This window comes from Sylvia atricapilla, chromosome 6, assembly GCF_009819655.1.
Source record: "Sylvia atricapilla isolate bSylAtr1 chromosome 6, bSylAtr1.pri, whole genome shotgun sequence".
Classification (NCBI taxonomy): domain Eukaryota; kingdom Metazoa; phylum Chordata; class Aves; order Passeriformes; family Sylviidae; genus Sylvia; species Sylvia atricapilla.
In genome coordinates this window covers 12,159,355-12,178,784 of record NC_089145.1, presented here as the reverse complement: position 1 = coordinate 12,178,784, position 19,430 = coordinate 12,159,355, and the positions used below count along the sequence as shown (strand labels likewise).

Genomic DNA, 19,430 nt, shown 5'->3' with positions numbered 1-19,430 from the left:
TTCCACCCGTTTATTTGTCTTACTTATTTTTACCCTTCCCCAATCCCTTTTATTGGTGTTGTTACCTATCTAAATGCTATGGCTGGATGTATGTATCTGTCTATGTGCGTGTGTGTGCGGGGTTTTTAGTGTCCCTTTCGGCCGCTGTTTCCCGGTGTTTTCCCTCATCCCGGGGCTCCGGTCCCCCCGCGCGGGAAAACCCGGCCGCCCTCTGGCCGTGACGTCACTGGGGCAGCCCCTCCTCGCTCCGCCTCTCCCCGCGTGGCGGCGCCGCCCCTTTCGCGCTGGCGGGAGGCGTGTCCCGCCGCGGCCGCCGTACGCGCGATGTGGCCGGGGCGGGCGCGGCTCCACGTCAGCCATCGCCGGAGCGGCAGCGCCGCGGGCTCAGCTCCGCACCGGGACCGGCCCGACCCCACCGCCCAGTACGGAGCCGCACGGCGGGCCCGCGGCGGGCTCGCGGGACCGGGGGAAAGGATGGGGGGGGCCGCCGCTTTTCCGCTGGGTGCCGCAAGGCCCCAGGCCTCAGGGCCCCGCCGGCGTCTTGCCGGTGACCCCCGGCAGGGCCCGGGGGCGCGGGCGGTTGTGGGAGGGTTTGTGGCGCGGAGAGAGCAGCGGGGTTCGGGGTTCGCTCAGGGGAAGGACAGGCAGACTCGGGCGTTGAGCGAAGTTTTGCCTCATAGCTTCAAATGCCCGGGTTTGGACTGGAAGTAGGAACTGGGACATGAAGGGAGAAATACCCCTCAGCTAGCTACAAGTTTGTCAGGATTTTTTTAGTTAATGTTTTGAACGCTCCGTGTTATGGTTGGGCATCAGTAAAAAGGGTGCATTCTTTGGTTCGTTAGGTGCCCCCCCCCGTTCCTAAGGCTCTCCAGGGATGTAGGTGGCGAACAGGCGTGGCTTTTTGTCTTCCTGGGCGCTATAAACTCTGTGACTCGATTGCCTTGGGTGCCGAGGCTCGGGCACACGTTGCACAAGCAGTTGTGGATGCCCCATCCCTGGAAGTGTTCAGGGCCAGGCTGGATGGGGCTCTGAGCAGCCTGGTCTGGTGAAAGCTGTCCCTGCCTATGGCAGATGAATGAATTCATCTTTAAGGTCCCTTCCAACCCAGGCCATTCTGTGACTCACCACAGGTGACAGAGATATTGCTGGAGAGCTAAAACAGTACCTATATCTGTGTCCCTGCGGGCTCTCAGCGATCAAACTGATTCCAAGTCTTTGTGCCTTGCAAGGAGGAAAGCTGGGTGGTGGTTCTCCCTGCCAGATCTCCCAGCTCTGTCTTTTAGGAGAGTTGTTTTTCACTGCTGCTTTTCAGAGCCCAAAGTGCACTCATTTATCACGCTTCAGAGACATGATTTTGGGCTGTGATTTTGGAAATTTCTGTAGCTGAGGTCTTTGAGTGAGGATACCTGCCCTGCTTTCACAAGGATCTCCTTTATGGTCTGAGTTGTTCTTGGAGGTGAAGGTGCTGGCTGCAGGGCTTTGAGGCAGGAGTTCTCGGTAACAGCATAGGAAAAGTAAGCAGAAAAGCTGCTATGAGGCAAGAAAACAGTTGAGAAAGACCTCTGAGATCATCAGGTCCAACCTTTGACTGATCACCACCTTTGTCAACTAGAGCATGGCCCTAAGTGCCACATCCAGTCGTTCCATGTACGAGTGGTTTATGCAGATATTTGTAAGCAGCAAGGTTGAGTGATCTAAGCCTTAAACTACAGAATTCATAATGGAAAGATGAGTCTTTCCTTAAAAATCTGTATTGCAATTTTTGAGGGTGGTTGTTGTGGTGCTGATTGACATGAGTTGCTTTTTTTGTGTGGAAAGAGGCAGCTCAGCACAACTCCCTGTTCAGGGTGAGGTGCTCTGTGTGCCCATTTGCTGAGAAAAGGGAGTCTTAAGACTTCCAGACAATTAATATTGCTCAAGCTTGAGCATTTTTCAGTACTTAAGAAGTAGAATAAAAAGGTTGATTTGATCCTAGATGTCTATTAAATAAGGAAAAAACAAACATGGGAGCAGATTTCATTACCTGGACTGCCAGGCATGCACCAGCTTTGATAGATCTGTAGCCTTCTTGTCCTTTTTCACCATAAAAAGACTTGATTTTCTCATTAGTGTCTAGTGGAGACAGTAGAGCTGAGCTGATCTGATGATCTCTGGCAGGTAAAATGCTGCTCTCTCCATCACATTTTCTTTTCTCCCATCCTTGATTTCTGCTCTGTTGGATCTCATGCTCTTCTTCAAAGCTTCCTGCATAGACTCATTCAACTTGTTAATTGAGTGCAGAGCTTTATCTTTTAGGTTTTTTTGTTTTTTCTGGAGTTTTTCAGCTGATTTTGCAGCTTGGGTCATTTACCTGGAGTGGCACAGGAGTGCAGGGAAAGTCATGGGGATATATATACATAAATATATATACAGTTGAGATCAGCTGAGGGAATAACTCCAGGAGGTGGAAGCTGCTGCATCCATTTGGCTTCAGTCAGGTGCCCTGTACACTTCTGTTATTCCTGACTGTGCCCAAAATATTGGGAAGATTTGTTCTTGTTCTGTTGTCTCTGAGCAGTTTCAGGCTCCTCATCTTTGTGGTCCTCACAGGGATACTGTAGGGTAACAGCAAAGCAAGAAGGCTTTTCCGTGTGGCTTCTCAAGAAACCCAGCAATCCCTTCAAGCCATTAAGTCAGTTATAATAATGGTTATGTGTTTGTTAATAAAATCTTTTAACTTTGGGATGGCTTTGTTTGCTTGGTCTTTAGGTTGTGTGGCGTTTGTGAGAAAAGAATTTTTCCCTTGAGAGAACTCCTGTGAGTGAGAGCCATGACTGCTGCAGAGAACGTGTGTTACACATTGATCAATGTTCCCATGGACTCAGAGCCACCTTCTGAAATCAGCTTAAAAAATGACCTAGGCAAGTATTGACAGTCATATTACCTGAATTATTCTCTCACTGTGCCTTTCCTAGAGTACTGTTTCCATTTTATGAGCTTAATCTAGTTAGTTTGATGTGTATTTTCTGTGGAGCTCTGAAAGATGTAAGTTCCTCTGAATTTTTTTTTTTTTTTTTTTGAGGGAGAGAGAGAGTTTTAAGTAATACCTGCTTGGACTAAGGCAGATTTGAGCAGATTTTTTTGGAATAAGCAACAAATTGTGTTGTCACTTGCTCAATGCACTATGGAATGTGCTGGCCAAAACAGCAGTGTTAGTATCTGGTATATGTGTGATACCAGAGCACACTGGTATAAATTTAAGCATCAAAACAGCCTTGGTATTTGAACTCTTTTAATTCCAATATATTGATCTCAGACTAAATCTGAATTCCATGCTTGTTTTTAAGTATCTCTTGCTTCCTCTTTATCCTTTAATAGAAGTCAAGGCTTGGATTTTATTGATCTGCTGTATTTCACTCCTTCGGAGGGATTTGTGTCTTCTGACACTGAAGATCAATATTGCTGTTAAAGTAGTTGTGACATGTCAGCCTTCCTCACTTCATTTCCCCCTCTAGAAAAAGGAGATGTCAAGTTGAAGACAGAGGCCTTGAAGAAGGTAATCATTATGATCCTGAATGGTGAGAAGCTACCTGGGCTCCTGATGACCATCATCCGTTTTGTGCTGCCTCTCCAAGACCATACTATCAAAAAGCTGCTGCTTGTCTTTTGGGAGATCGTGCCGAAGACCACTCCAGATGGCAGGCTCCTGCAGGAAATGATCCTCGTGTGTGATGCATACAGAAAGGTAGCCTCTTGTTTATTTCATTGGTTATGATCCTCTGCTGGATCTTTATAGATGGAGTATCATTTTGTGTTACTGAATAAATATAAATATTGTTGATGTTCAGCATTTCCTTCCTGTCACTTGTGTCTCAGTGCTTCAGAGCTGGATAACTGCAGATAGGCAGCAGAACTACTACCAAGGAGTTTTGTGTTCTTTAACTGGTACAACTTCACAGAAATTTAGTGTTCTGTTTCCTTGTCAGTGAACATTAAAGGTGAGGGGTAACATAGTTATCATCTTCCAGGCATCCTGAGACAAGCCATGGGGTCATAAAAGGGCACAACTGTGGTATATTTGGGAAATACCTTCATAAGCATATTAGAGGCCTTCAACTTTGGGAATGGGTTGGAAACAGATGAGTTAACATATACCAGAAGTTTGTATCCGATGTGCAGGAATGCCCACAGGCTGAGCTTTCACAGCCATGGTAATCAGAGAAAACAAATACAATAAAAAAAAAATCCTACAGGCTTTGTAAGTTTAATTGCACATAAATACATGTTTTTATATATGGTGAGGCAGCAGCTTTAGGAAAGCATTTCTTGAGAAAACAGTGAGGTGTCATTGGGGATGTTGGGAACTTGCACCGTGGGACGGCTGAGTGTGGGAGAAGGTGGCAGGTGCACCCATCTGGAGAGAGTGGCGTTTCAGATGTGTTTCCTGTTGCTTTCAGGACCTGCAGCACCCGAACGAGTTCATCCGCGGCTCCACTCTGCGGTTCCTGTGCAAGCTGAAGGAGGCGGAGCTGCTGGAGCCGCTGATGCCGGCCATCCGCGCCTGCCTGGAGCACCGGCACAGCTACGTGCGCCGCAACGCCGTCCTGGCCATCTACACCATCTACAGGTGCGGCACTGACGGGCCACAGCCCTGCCTCCTCTGCACCGGGGCTGTCTCTGCTTGTTAGCAACTCAGATATTTGTCGCTCCCTACTGCGGTGCTTAGAATTTTTGTCTGTATTGTTTCGTCTGTTTGCCTTTTCTCCTCTGTCTAATGGGCATCCTTGGGTTCTGCTCCTCGCCAGTAGCTCTTTCAATTACGGCTTTTTTCTTGTAAAGGAACTTCGAACACCTTATACCTGATGCTCCTGAACTGATCCATGATTTCTTGGTGAATGAGAAAGATGCAAGCTGCAAAAGAAATGCATTTATGATGTTAATTCATGCAGATCAGGTAAGGATACCTGCTCTCAAAGTCATTTGGTTTCATTATTGTAAATATGCTGGGTAACTAGGCAATAGTTTGTTGGTAGTATAAACTACTTGTATTCATTAAAAATTCCATGTATAATAGTGTTAATGCTTTTGTGGGATATTTGGTACTGATAATGTAGGTCTTTAGTGCTCTCTTTATTTTTAAGGAGAGGTACTCTATTTGGTGAAGGTGCTGAAAAATAGAAGCATAACCACACTGAGAAGTACTCCATTATCTGCTGTTTTAAAGCTTTCATAGTTACATGAGAAAGAAATGGCAGGTTTTGTTTAGTGTTTTGGATTACTTGTTCTACAGGCAATTGCCTTTTGTCCCTAATTACCATTGGTCTCTCTTTTTGCCCTCTATAGACAGGATGGATTATTTTTCTCTTTAGGTCTACAATGTTTTCCTAAATTGTGGAAGTGTTGCATAAAGGCTGTTTTGTATTTTGATTTTTAGAATGTGTTTTGATTCAACTGAGTGAGCAAACTGAATAATGTAAAATAATTTCTCTTCTGTTTGTGCAGGATCGAGCTTTGGATTATTTGAGTACCTGTATTGACCAAGTGCAGACCTTTGGTGACATATTGCAGTTGGTTATTGTTGAACTAATTTACAAGGTAAAAGGGAAATGCTGTGGCACATTTGAAATAAATGCATATTAGTTTACAGAATTATATTAGACTGTTTTTAAAAAGGGATAGAATGTTGCTGGAAAAGAGATTTAGCTGGCTTCTTCTCCATGTCAGGAATATGTCATTGCTTCATACAGCTGAATTAGATTTGTCTCTTGAAATTATCGATAAAGAGCTCAAGTGTGCACTGTATAGTGCAATAAGTCTCACCAGATTTGCTGTGATGGGGACTGCAATATCAAAGAGGTCTTCGTGGCCATGAGCAGGGCATCTCTTACAGAAGCTGTTAGAGGCTCTGCCCTTCCTTTTGATGGGAGATTTTAAGACCCTGTAGCATTGCTCAGAGTTGTTGAGAACAGCTTTTGTAATTAGATTTTTACTGCTGTGAATGGCATTTCCTGTCAGCAGAAAAGGCTGTCCCCTTTTGGTCAGTTTTCTCCTCTCTGTAAGACAGTGGGGCAGGTGAGCTGTAGGGTTGCTCTTGTCTTCGTGTGCCAACTGTGGATCATTATTTATCGAGGTCTGTCACGCGAATCCATCGGAGAGAGCTCGCTTCATTCGCTGCATCTACAACCTCCTGCAGTCCTCCAGTCCTGCAGTGAAGTATGAGGCTGCAGGTACTCTGGTCACACTCTCCAGTGCACCCACAGCAATCAAGGTATGAAAGTGATGTTGGCAGTTCTTCAGTAGCTTCTAGTGCACTGAAATGAATGCTGTTTGCTGCAACGTTGATACTTAAGAGTGAAGGCTTTAGTGACATGCAGCACTTCTCATGTGGAACACTGTCTTAAAGTATCTCTTAGAACTGGTCACAAAAAAAGACTGAGCAGACCTGGAGCTGGTGGATTTCATGTCACTTTGGTAGGGGACAAGCTTGAATACTGTGCAGACTGTTGGACCAACCTACAATCTACTTGGCCTAGTTAGCAAAGCAGAAAACAGCTGAAGATTTCAGATTGGAGGAAAATTTTTACTCCTGAATACGACTCATTTCTGACCAGGGTAGAAGCATAAGGCAGTGAAGCTTCATGTGGATTACTGATTGACCTGGGTTTCTTAGTTTTATATTTGCACAGCTGCTTATTTAAGACCACTTAGAAATTTTGAATTTGTATTGAAATTTAAAAGATAGGTTATCCATAGATTTACAGCATTGTAAATAGTAGTTTCCAAGGGTTGGGAGGAGTATGAATTCCAGCATTTTTCATTTGGCATACTCATTTTTGTTGAGTAGACACACTGTACACAGAAGCTGTCAATAAAACCTAGTCTAGATAGGCTCACACTGCCAACTCTTTTAAGTTGGTTTTCATGCCCTGTTGCATATTTCACAGCTGACCCAAAGCATGTCAGATAACCTATCTTATGTCTTTCTTTGAATTTGAAGTCAAGTCTGTGTAGTGTAAGCTGATGGCATTGTGAGCCCTCATGCATGATTTTTGTAACATAGTGGGCAAACTATTTTAGAGTCTGTTTATCGGGTTAATTTCGTGCCAACTCTGAGAGTAGCTGCTTTAATAGTAAAATAGAAGGAGTCTTTTCCTCAGTTTCAGAAATTTTCTTTCTCATCTTCATGACTAAAAAATGGTTTTGATCCTTTTAATTTCAGGCTGCTGCCCAATGCTACATAGATTTGATCATTAAAGAAAGTGATAATAATGTGAAACTGATTGTCTTGGATCGGTTGGTTGAGTTGAAGGAGCATCCCTCCCACGAACGAGTGTTGCAGGTATGTGGGCTGTCTCTTTTCCTGTAAGCATTAGGAAAGAAAAGCCTTCCTTAACAAAGCTTCCAGGTTTTTGCAATGTATGGAGAAAAAAAACTTCTGAAGTTTCAATTTCCTGTTGGTATGTTTTTGGTAAAAACATATTGGATGAACTTTTATGTTTATGACTTGGCTGCTTTTAATGTCTGTGTAAGAATTAACAAGGACAAATGCTGTCCTGGTTGTAAGGTTTTATGGTGTGGCTGCATAGGAGACTTCTGTGTAAATGTAGAAAGTATTAAATGAACAAGAAATTAAATTAAATGAGAAATTCTAATGCCTGTTGCTTGCTTGTCTGTAGATCACGTATTATGTATCCAGAAAGGCTTTGAAAATCATTGGGGGCTGAAAATTAGAATTGTATGGAGAGAAAGTAATTTAAAATGGCAAAATACTTTATTTTGTTGTTGTTTTAGGATCTAGTTATGGACATCCTCAGAGTGTTGAGCACCCCCGATCTGGAAGTGCGCAAGAAAACCCTTCAGCTGGCTCTGGATCTCGTGTCTTCAAGAAATGTGGAGGAGGTAAATGACATGTACTTTTGATTCATTACACTATTTTCTTTCTTTTGAAAAATGTCACTTTTTAAAAAATATGATTTGATCTTTTCTGCAGCTTGTGATTGTTCTGAAGAAGGAAGTGATTAAAACGAATAATGTGACAGAGCATGAAGATACAGACAAGTACAGACAGCTCCTGGTTCGGACACTGCATTCCTGTAGTGTTCGCTTCCCAGACATGGCTGCAAATGTTATTCCAGTGGTATGCAGATATTTCATTGTTCTGTGTTAATAAATGTGTTATACCCGTACCCAGCACCTGCAGAGTTGCTGAAGCTGAGGTGTTCCTAATAGTGGCCTCACAGAAGTAATGTTGTTTTTAATTCCTAAAGAAACATAGGACTTTTGATGCTGTAATTGTTTGTCTTCTGAGACTATTTTTATATGTTTTTGAAGAACATGAATTGAAGAGGCCCTTTAAAAGTGCAATAATTGGTATCACTAGAAAAACAGTTTGAGAATATGATAATTGGTACTTGTTGGAAATGTACTTAAGGTTGTTTGACTTTTTGTTCATTGGAGATATATAAGGACTTTTATTTTTCTGAACATAGAAGGGAAGTATTATTGTACAAACTTGTCTGTGCTGCTGTTTGTGCTGATGTTGACCCTTCTGTGGCAGCTGATGGAGTTCCTGAGTGATAACAATGAAGCAGCAGCCGCCGATGTCCTGGAGTTTGTGCGGGAAGCGATCCAGAGATTTGATAACCTCAGACCTCTTATTGTTGAGAAGATGCTTGAAGTCTTTCATTCTATTAAATCTGTCAAGTGAGTCCAGAATATGATATCAAACAGACTTTGGAGCACCTGTGGCTCACTTGCGTTGAATGTATGTTGTCATTAAATATGTACCAAAATCCACGTGACCCCCCACAGAGAGTGACTGAAGCTGAGATTTTTTTGGGTAGAGGATTTTTAGGTACAGCTTTCTACTTGCCTGCCTTTTACAAGAGATAAATTGGGTGTTAATTGCACTGAATAAAGAAAATAAATTCAATTTTAATTTCTATAATGCAGTTGATAATTGTAGTTCCCATGGTTAGGAAATAGCCTTGTTGATGAAGGCCAAACATAAAGTAATATATTTGTTGAAACAGAATTCCTAAGTAATTTGCACTTGTAGGAAAGTGGAAATACTGTACATTTATTAGAAAACTTAATCTAACATAGATTGAGCTTTACAAACTATAAAGCAGTTTTAGTACCTTTCAGGGCTCTAAAAACTTTGCTTGCTGATTGATCTATACAGGTTAAGTCATATGAGAATTTTTCTGTATCAGAAAAGCACTCTTTCATTCTCCTAAGCCACAGAAAACTCTGAATCTCATCTCCATTGTAATCTCATTAAGTGAGAGAAAAAAAAAATCTGAAGCTTTGCTATTATTTTCCTAATCTTCATTCTTGTTCTGATTTTTCATTTTCTCTTGTATAATGGAAAAATTAGTTTGTCTCAGTTAAATGGAGAATTTAGAGCTGACTTTACTCCCATGCAGTAGAGTATTTTATTATGATCACAATGAAATATAATTTTGTGTGTGTCAGGATTAACACAGATGGAAAAATATGTAGCAGAGAATATATCTAATTTAGTGTAGTTGTTCATGAGTTTACTGAGGCTGAAAGGATAATTGCTTTTCATTTAGCCTGCTTTGGTCAGTTGTGTCCTTTTGAATTTGTCAAGACTGGCCTTTACTAGCTGACTTTTCTTGGTGCTAGTTTGAGTATAACACAAGGGCATGATTTAAATTACTGTTCTTCTCTCAGGATTTATCGAGGGGCGTTATGGATCCTTGGAGAATATTGCAGCACAAAGGAGGATATACAGAGTGTGATGACAGAGGTTCGCAGATCCCTCGGAGAGGTGTGTGTCTGTGTGTTTTGGGGTTTGTGTGTTTACTGGCTCTTTGTGGTTATTCCTGACATTGTGCAGTGGGTTTTCTAAGAAAAAGGTGTTTTAGAAAGATCAAGTAAGATGTAACAGTGTTTTGAGAACTTGGGGTGTGTGATGGCACATGCACAGGAAATCTTAAGTAAAAAGCAGTCATTATTTACATTCATTATTCTTTTCTTTAAAGTAGCATACCTGAGCTGAGAATAAGTGATATCTGTTAAGAGAAGAGTTGCAAAATTCCTTATTTCAGAAAATTATGGCAGCTTTAAGATATGATTTAATTATATCCAGTAGCAAAGAAAAAGTGCTTTAAGTCTGAGTTGTTCTGAGAGAAAGACTTCTCTGACAAAATCTAATTCATCAGTGAGAGCTTTATTGCATGTCTAGGAAGCTTCAATATCTGCTTATCTCCTCAAATTCTCCCCAAACCGTTGCACTGTAGCTGTCCTTTTGCTTATAAAAACTTCAGCAATGCAGATATGGTTTTGTTCTGCAGAAGGTTTTAATAAAAATTATCTTCTGTTTTAATTGTAACAGTGGCTTTCTGCTTATTTCTAGATCCCAATAGTAGAATCTGAAATCAAGAAAGAAGCTGGTGAGCTCAAACCTGAAGAAGAGGTGTCAGTGGGTCCAGCCCAAAAATTAGTGACAGAGATGGGCACTTATGCAACACAAAGTGCTCTTAGCAGTTCCCGACCTGCCAAAAAGGAAGAAGACAGGTATTTGTGATTCCGTGCTTGGCCAGGAATGACTTGGCTAATTTTTTATCTTTTTTTTTATTTGAGTGGTGTTATCTCTCCTACAGAGTTCAGTGGTTGAGGGAGTTTCCTGTTGTGAAGTATTATCCCAAGTAAATAGCATCCAATAGGAAGTTGCTCAATTGTTTAGGATTGTCAACAAAGCTTACTGTATAAATAAGAACTTCATTAATTATTATATCCTAAATTCTAGTTTACATATAAAGCTCTCTCACAGCTTTAGTTGGATACAGAAATACTACCTTTAGATTAAAATATTTTCTTTCCTTTATATCCCCTTGCACTCCTACCTCTCCTTCTCCCTGGCTCATGTGGAAATGACCGTGTGACTTGTGAAAATCTCTGTATCTGGAAAGTTACTTTGAGAAGGAAATAACCCAGCCTTGTGAGGTGTTCCAAGCTTGTTTTGCTTGTACAGTATGAAAGTTAAGGTATCAAGAGAAGTAGGCTGAAGATTATCATCTGGAAGTAGTTTTCTGAGGATTGTTTGTCTTTGCAGACCTCCCTTACGAGGATTCTTGCTGGATGGAGATTTCTTTGTTGCAGCTTCCCTTGCCACAACTTTAACCAAGATTGCTTTACGTTATATGTCCCTAGTTCAGGAGAAGAAGAAACAAAATGTGAGTCATCTCTTGTGTTTTTACATTCAAGGAAGAGCTGCTTGTTGCCTCTTTTCTTTTAAACAGATGCAAAATGGGTTAAGTACAAACTGAAGTGCCAGCTATGTGGTTGGATAATAATGGTAGTTTGGATTAAAAACAGGATCTGCTGTTTTCCACCCATTCTATCTAGACAGTCTCTAAATCATTCTGCTTGATTTCAGATAACAGGTTCTGAAAAAAAACTGAGTTAGCAGTTCAGAAATTTTATGATTTGATTAATACTCACCTTTTTTTAAGTAAGTCAGAAGTCAACATTTCTTTAAAGCTGTGGAAAATGCAATAACCTTTCTTCCATTCTCTTTGTGCCCCTTCTCAGTCCTTTAATGCTGAAGCTATGCTGCTGATGGCCACTATTCTCCACTTGGGAAAGTCTTCTCTTCCCAAGAAGCCAATTACAGATGATGATGTGGATCGTATTTCGTTGTGTCTGAAAGTGTTATCAGAGTGTTCACCTCTCATGAATGATATTTTCAACAAAGAATGCAGGCAGTCCCTCTCTCATATGCTGTCAGCCAAGCTAGAAGAGGAGAAACTTTCCCAGAAGGTGAGCTGTTATAAGCGTGTAACCATAAACACTCGGAGTTTTTACAGATGTTCACATTCAGGCTGGTCCCAGAAATGTCACCATTTGAGTCTGTGTAGGTCAGCCATTATTTGACTGTTTTTCTGTGCTAAGGAATGGAATTCACTGTGAATTCTTGAATTATTCTCTTCCTGCAGAAAGAATCTGAGAAGAGGAATGTGACAATTCAGCCAGATGATCCCATTTCCTTCATGCAGCTTACTGCTAAAAATGAAATGAGCTCAAAAGAAGACCAGTTCCAGCTTAGCCTTCTTGCAGCAATGGGAAACACACAGAGGAAAGAGGCTGCTGATCCTCTTGCTTCCAAACTCAATAAGGTAGTGGGAAATGAGTGCTTTATTGGTAATTGCAGACTGGAATGGATGAACCAGACTATGCTGGTTGATTTGGAAGACCAGATATATCCTGGTTGGGATCAGGAGAAAAAGAAAACCACTTGTCCTTATAGCTCTGACCTTCTCAAATGGGGAGAGGAAGAAAGAACAAGAAGGAGGCTTAGAGAGTGCTGAGCTGGCGGAATGTGGAGAAGAAATTAGGATTTGGTGGTTTGAGGATGAAGTTCATGGGGAAGGGAGCAAGGATGCTAGAAGTGATTAAGATCCCCTTTCTTTGGCTGCTGTATCCTATTGCCAAGGGCAATGCATCATTATTTCATCCTTTATGCCTTTTTTTCTGTGAATTAGCAGAACCTGCTGAGGGGGTTCAAAGAGAATACATCACTTGACTAATTCTTTAGTTAAAGAGTTAAACACTCAGACTTTGAAATTCTTTTTGCTGTTTAAAATTACCTTTTAATTTTAAATCAGCATTTCTTTGTCCTACTGATCATTTTAAGAAGAAATGGCGTTACAGTTCATATTTTAGGAAATTATTAGTTCAGAACACATTTCATCTGGAGAGGGTTCATAATTGTAGTGTGCATGCAGGGGGACATGTGAAGGAAGGCTGCTTGTTTTGCAGGCCCATATTAAAGAATAATCAATTTAAGTCTACTTTATTCTTATTTTTTGTCATTGTTTGAGTGATTCTGTTTTAAACCGGTTGCTGAGAAGCTGAATGCCTTGGCTTGTGTCCCAGGTTACCCAGCTGACAGGTTTCTCAGACCCTGTGTATGCAGAAGCCTACGTCCACGTCAATCAGTACGACATCGTGCTGGATGTGCTCGTGGTCAACCAGACCAGTGACACCCTGCAGAACTGCACCCTGGAGCTGGCCACGCTGGGTAAGCAGGGCTGGGCTGCTGCAAACAGAGCAGCTCTGGGCTTTTGAGAATTGGCCATCACCCTGCTGTGAGGAGTTCCTGAAACGCTGCCAAAGTGATGCCAGTTAGTCACCATTTTGAATGCCTTTAAAAATATACTTTTTAAAATATTTGGTGCAAGTTTTGTTTGTACTGATGCTGTCAATGCAATATGATGATACAAACCTTAGTAAGATTTTATCACTAAAAATATAGGGTTCCATTTCCCCTTCTCCTCTTTCCCTGCAATAAAAGGTTTTTTGATGTACTTAGTTTTCATTGTGCTGCTGCCATAGACGAGAAAATAAAAATAGGTCAAAATCCCAACTGGTATGGAGCAGAAAGCCATCTGCCCTAGGTGGTTTTTGCACTCAGCCTAAAGTACTTAAATACTGCATTTACTCAACTGAAACCATTGCCTGTACCAACAGCTGTACCAGAGTCTTGCTTGGACAATACTGAGGCTTCATTAACTTCTCTTAGAGGAGTCACTGGAGCAGATAATTCAACAACAGTAACCAGTTCCTTATTAGTTGTCCTCTTCCTTGGCCGTCAGGAGCTGAAATACATTTACAGTATGCTAGGAGAACTCACATTACATACTTTTCACTCTTCTAAATATGACTGGAGGGGCATAACCTTTCTCTTAAAATTTTGTAAATCATTTGATGAGACTAATGATGGAAATAAATCAAATGGATGCATTATTTAATAGGTTGTATTTTTCTGTTTGTCAGCTCAGTAAAGTGGAATTCTGTATTTCCCAGCTGATGGACTGCAAAAGCTGACTTGAGGCATCACTCCATGTGTGGAGCTCATGCTGTTCATGCTGTGTTCTCAAATTGCATTTTAATAGAACTGAGGAGTCTTTCCAATTCCTCTCTGAAGGATTAGTAAAAATGCATCCCTTAGTAATTTCCTTGGAGCAATTATATTCAGAATCAAGGGGATACTTTGACCTGTTTATAAATAGCTTAGTGTCTGTAGTGCTGGACATTGTACTTTGAGTTTGAGGAACTTGACTGTAGGGTTAGGCCTTATGATGATGTCAGTGATTAAAATACAACATAGAATTAACCATTTCCTTGTTAAAAAATTAATACTAAACTCCATCTGAAGCCCATTTAATTCAATATTTGCATTTGTTTTCAGTGGAATTTGGGTGAACACACCAATATTTTAACTGAAATTTATATGCAGTGTAATTAATCTTGCAATTAGAAAACTATATAAAAAAAGGACAACTAATTCCAAATCAACTAATATCTTTATGGTGGTGTTTAGTGCAGCTGTGTAGATGCAAAAATTGAATGACAAGAAACTAAAAAGCTGCTGTTCCAAAAGCTAAGCTCATTGTGTGTACTGCTAACGTTCTCTGATCCACATCTCCCAATTTCTTTACTCAGGTGACTTGAAACTTGTGGAAAAACCATCTCCTCTGACACTTGCTCCACATGATTTTGCAAACATTAAAGCTAACGTCAAAGTCGCTTCAACAGAAAATGGAATCATTTTTGGTAATGTTGGTAAGTAAACAATTCAGTGTGCAAAATTAGCATGAATGTGTTGCATTTTTAGCTACTTAATATGCTCAAAAATAAGTAAAGCTCTTCATATATGGGGAGAAGAAATCTAACTACAATGTAAGAATATTTTGTGAGGATTTAAAAAAGAATCTATATCGCTGTTACTTAAAACCATTATAGAATGTGCTACCTTTAGGATGATTGTCAGCATGAGATTGAGCAAGGGTTGACTGTTGTTAACTGACAGGTGGTAACTCAGCACCTTTATTAAGTGCAAATTGACTTTTTGGAACATTGAAAAATGTGTGTGTTCTCTTGCAGTGTATGATGTCTCTGGAGCAGCCAGCGACAGAAACTGTGTGGTTCTCAGTGATATTCACATTGACATCATGGATTACATCCAGCCTGCTTCTTGTACAGATGCCGAGTTCAGACAGATGTGGGCAGAATTTGAGTGGGAAAACAAAGTGAGTTTTTTTTTTTGTTTGTATGTTACTTTGTTGATGAGATACAATTCTGTCTCTTGTTCTGCAGCAGCTTGTTACAGGAGCATTATCTATTGCCACATAAACCTCATTCAACATCCTCATTGGATGTTTGCCTCAAGTAGCTTATTCTCTTACAGCTATCTTATCAGTTTCACAAGCTTAACAGTGCAATAACTGGGTTTTTGGTTTGCAAAAGAGGCTGTGTGCATTGAGCTTTACCTCCTGTATGGAAGCTGTCCAAACTAACTGGTGATTGCTGTCTATTTTGGCTCAAAGGTGAGATGGCAGCATATAAGTATAAGTTTATGCTGAGGCTGCAGAATTACTCATGCTGCTCAGCTTCTCCAGTTCTTAATCACATTGTCTTGTGAGTTGCAAGGGACCTTTTAAAGGTTGTTTAGTCCATAAAGTTATGGGTGCTGTATAATACCAGCAAGACAGTGGGTGCACTTCATAGTAACTGAGGGTGCCCAAACCTGAAAAAAGAGTTTAAGGGATATAATGTCATATAAGAATAGAGTACAAACATTAAACCAGAATGAGAGAGGTTTTACATGAACTGTAGTCTTGTGGGGTACATAGGTGTGCTTACTTGAGGCTAGGTTTAAATGTCTTGGGAGGAACTTATGGACAATATATTGTAATACATGATAATATAAAGCCTTAGCAGTTTGTAAACTCCTTCTAAAAGATGTGTTAAAAAACAATTTTAACAAGGCATATAATATGCAATATGATAAAGCCAGGGCAGCCCAGAGAGCTTTGTTTCTAGAAGGGGGAGATGAAAGGAATCTTTATCGCTGGTTAATAGGAAACTTTGGACTAGGTATTGCTTTTCCTTCTTCTGGCAACGTGTAAACTGTATTCAGGCAAGAAATCCACTGTTTGCTGTAGAGAATCTAGATGTTCAACAGAGTATCATACTCACCCAGTAGATTTTAGAAACCATGGTAATAGCATGAAATTCTCCATCTAACAAGTGGGTGGCAGGAGGGGAAGACTTCAAATGATGCCACCACATAGTGGGAAGTGCATCCAGCTTACTGAGTGTGCTGCTCCTCAAGGAGGAGTGCGGAAGTGATCTACTTTATAGAGCCCTCAAGGAGAGATTTCAGAAATACCTGAGGTACAAATTAAAGTAATTGCCTTTTTTTTTCCTTCCTGAAGGTAACAGTGAATACAAATATCATTGATTTAAATGAGTACTTACAGCACATACTGAAGTCAACCAATATGAAATGCCTGACTCCAGAGAAGGTGAGCTATTTCTTGGAGAATTTTAGATACCTTTTTTAGTTTCTGTGCTTTATTATTTAATTTGTTCGACATTTGTTGTTAATATTCTTCGAAATGCCTGCTTACAATATGAAATAGTACATACACCTCGAAGTTTTTACTTTAAAATGAGTGAAAGCAGATAAACGTTACTAAAATTCTCTGTTGTCCCAAGCTGGAAAATCAGAATGTCTCTTGGTTCATAGTAGCTGAGCTGCAGCATAGATTTGATGGGACCATCTGTTTACATAAAGGGGGTTTTTAAGTGGGTCCATATTTCTTCCTTCTCTGACAAAATTTACCTTTCTTTTGCCAATTAGCCTTTTTGTTGTAAAGCAAAATAAATATATAGAATACCTACTTGCTGTTAAGATACAGCATGTATGATAGCTATGTACAGTAGCCAAATTAAGTAGGGTAGCTATTTAGCTTCTTTTTTTATTCAGCTTCATTTTGCTGTTGGTTAAAACAAACCATAAAATGCTCTCCTGCCTTGTCTTGATGAACTCTATAGACTGCATCATTCCCAATATGAATTATAGAAAAAGGTCACTACTGTTTTCCAATGTGTGATTCCACATGTCACATGAAGAAGGAAGTTTAAAGGTGATAAATTAATAGCTGCCTAGCAAACTTAGGGTGAACTAAACTATGTTTAGAGGATTTTGGTCTTTTAAGAGTTGGCATGTGCTTTCCACAGGCACTTTCAGGCTATTGTGGCTTCATGGCAGCCAATCTCTACGCCCGTTCCATATTTGGGGAGGACGCCCTGGCCAATGTGAGCATCGAGAAGCCGATTCACCTGGGGCCGGAGGCGCCTGTCACGGGCCACATACGGATCCGGGCCAAGAGCCAGGTAATGGGGCTTCCATCCTCACCCTTCTTATTACAATGTAACCAAAACCACTCCTAAACAGTTACACGTTCCTCACAGTCTTCTCTCCTGCTCTGTTGCCACCTTTGCACCAGTATTTCCCAGTTTTGTCCATAGTGCTGCAAGTAGGATGTTTTATGTTACTTGCTTTTCAAGAAAGAGCAAATATGCCCCAGGGGTTCCAAGATGGTTTTCCTACCAAACCACACATTTCAGCGTCACACGACAAGGAAATGTTAGGCATGTAATTGCTATTCTGATTCTTTTTGAAAACAACAAAACAAAACCCCTGGGGTTTTAGTAAGAGTATTTCCTGTAGATATACGAGTCTGCTTTGGATTTTAGAATTTCTACCTCCCAATGTAAAAAAAAAAAAAAAAAAAAAAAGACTGGGATTTGGAATAAATAAAGCAAAAACATGAGTGTACAATAGAAGTATTTTAAACAGTGTACAATAAAGGCGTACTTGAGAGTTGTTATATTCAAAGAAAACAGTTTATGTGATGTCACTATGAAGATTTTGGACTGGTTTAAATTAAAGTTTCTGATATGTTACAGTGCCATTTTTACATGAGCCTGCATTCAATTACATATGCCAGGATGGTTTCCTCTTGAAATCATAGTGCTATTGAATACATAGATTTATTCATGCTTTCTGTAGTTTCCTTTGGTGGTTCTTCAGTTTCTGTGCAATAATAATCTGACTCTGTGATTATCAGAGCTATTATTAATAATCACAGCTATTATTTCCACAGCTGTGGTGTACTGAGTGTGCTGGGACTTTCAACAGTTGGATTTCAGTAACTGGACAGGCAGTTGTAATTTTTCTGCTGGCAGTCCTCTTTCAGTTGGTGGGAGGTCAAAAGGTTAAAACTGGTTTTATTCTTCAGCTTTTCTTGTTGATAACACATGTAAAAGTTGCCAGCTCAATTAAGTTTCATCATCTCCATAATATATATAGACCTAACCTTTACCTAGTGATAAGGAAATGAGCACTGTGAAATGTACAAAGAAGTGAACAGCTAGAAATTTCCATGCCACTGACTTAGTACATTTCTGTATATGGAACTTCCATTTTAATGTAGATGAGATAAAGTTATTTCCAAGCACAGTATTTGTGTCATGACTGTTGTCTTCCTTTTTCTTACAGGGAATGGCCCTGAGCCTTGGAGATAAGATCAATCTGTCTCAGAAGAAGACAAGTTTATAAATTTTACCTAATGTCTTTTCAGGTCTTTTACAGTTTAACCTTAGGTATGTGGCTTTTGGGATCCAGAACATCTTATATTCTTCAGTGTTCTGTAACTGTAGAAGCCAGGCTTTTGAGCTGAAAGCATTCCAGCAGATAATGTATAGGTTCTCCATGATTGATATTGAGCAGATTTTAAATCTCCAGGGTTTTTTTTTTCTTTGTCCTGGAAGTCATGTTTTCTTTGTCTCTAATATATACTGATGCTCACAGCACAAATAAACAAATTATACCAGTACTGTTTGGTCTGTAAATTATACTCTTTGTATTATCTAATCAGTATTGAATATCTGTCCAGGGGTACTTTGATACTCTGAGAAAGTGAGAGTCTGTAATAACTGAAGTGTTTACAATAATGAGTGGGCCTGAATATGTGAATGTGTATTCATGATTCCTAAAATACTTCGGTATACCTAGGAGAATATAAATTTGTCAACTAAATTAAAGGCTGTGTATTCTAGATAATAGTGTAATAACTTGGCACAGACAAGCTTGTAGTATCAAAAAAGAGACTGTCAAAATTAATCTCTTTCCAGCAAGTTGTAGAACTTTAAACTTTGTTTCTGAAGTGCTTTCCTAACAGTGTTATCCTGAGTAACATAACATTGCTGGTGGTGTTCTTATTTTTCAGTTCATGTGGAAAAGACAGCCAAGTGCAGCATTAAAGCTGTAGCAGCATAAGCAGTTTTTCAGTGAATGCAGCCATTGGCCACGTGTGTGAGCTCAGGAGGGAAAGATTCAGACTCATTATGAACTTGCAATGAATTGAACTATGTTGGAAAGGAAGAGTTGTGAGTGAAGGTCAGGTCGGGATGTTGAAGTGAGTTAACACCATTTGGCTACTGAATCTTATGCAAATTAGCAGTGGATTAGCAGCATATAAGCATAGATTGGAAATACAGTCAGCTGTATCTATTCAGCATTAAATCTGAACTTGTGAAATTGTTGCAAGCAATTACTTCTACAGAAG

General features: G+C 40.2%; 1 protein-coding gene across 2 annotated transcripts; it reads left to right on the top strand.

Annotated features, from left to right (window-relative positions):
• Positions 1–296: 296 nt before the first annotated feature.
• COPB1 (COPI coat complex subunit beta 1) lies at positions 297–18,698 on the top strand. 2 transcript variants are annotated; one of them, XM_066320803.1, is made up of 22 exons: positions 297–422; positions 2,749–2,900; positions 3,495–3,724; positions 4,437–4,606; positions 4,819–4,933; positions 5,482–5,574; positions 6,110–6,247; positions 7,199–7,318; positions 7,771–7,878; positions 7,970–8,116; positions 8,537–8,682; positions 9,679–9,775; positions 10,364–10,524; positions 11,063–11,183; positions 11,542–11,769; positions 11,946–12,125; positions 12,886–13,030; positions 14,455–14,574; positions 14,896–15,041; positions 16,230–16,319; positions 17,038–17,193; positions 18,362–18,698. In XM_066320803.1, exons 2-22 carry the CDS (start codon positions 2,810–2,812, stop codon positions 18,419–18,421), a joined length of 2,862 nt encoding a protein of 953 aa, XP_066176900.1. In that variant the 5' UTR covers positions 297–422; positions 2,749–2,809; the 3' UTR covers positions 18,422–18,698. The 2 variants fall into 2 exon arrangements, with proteins under 2 accessions (XP_066176900.1, XP_066176901.1); XM_066320804.1 differs by lacking the exon at positions 297–422 and having other exon boundaries at positions 2,597–2,900.
• The last annotated feature ends 732 nt before the right edge of the window (positions 18,699–19,430 follow it).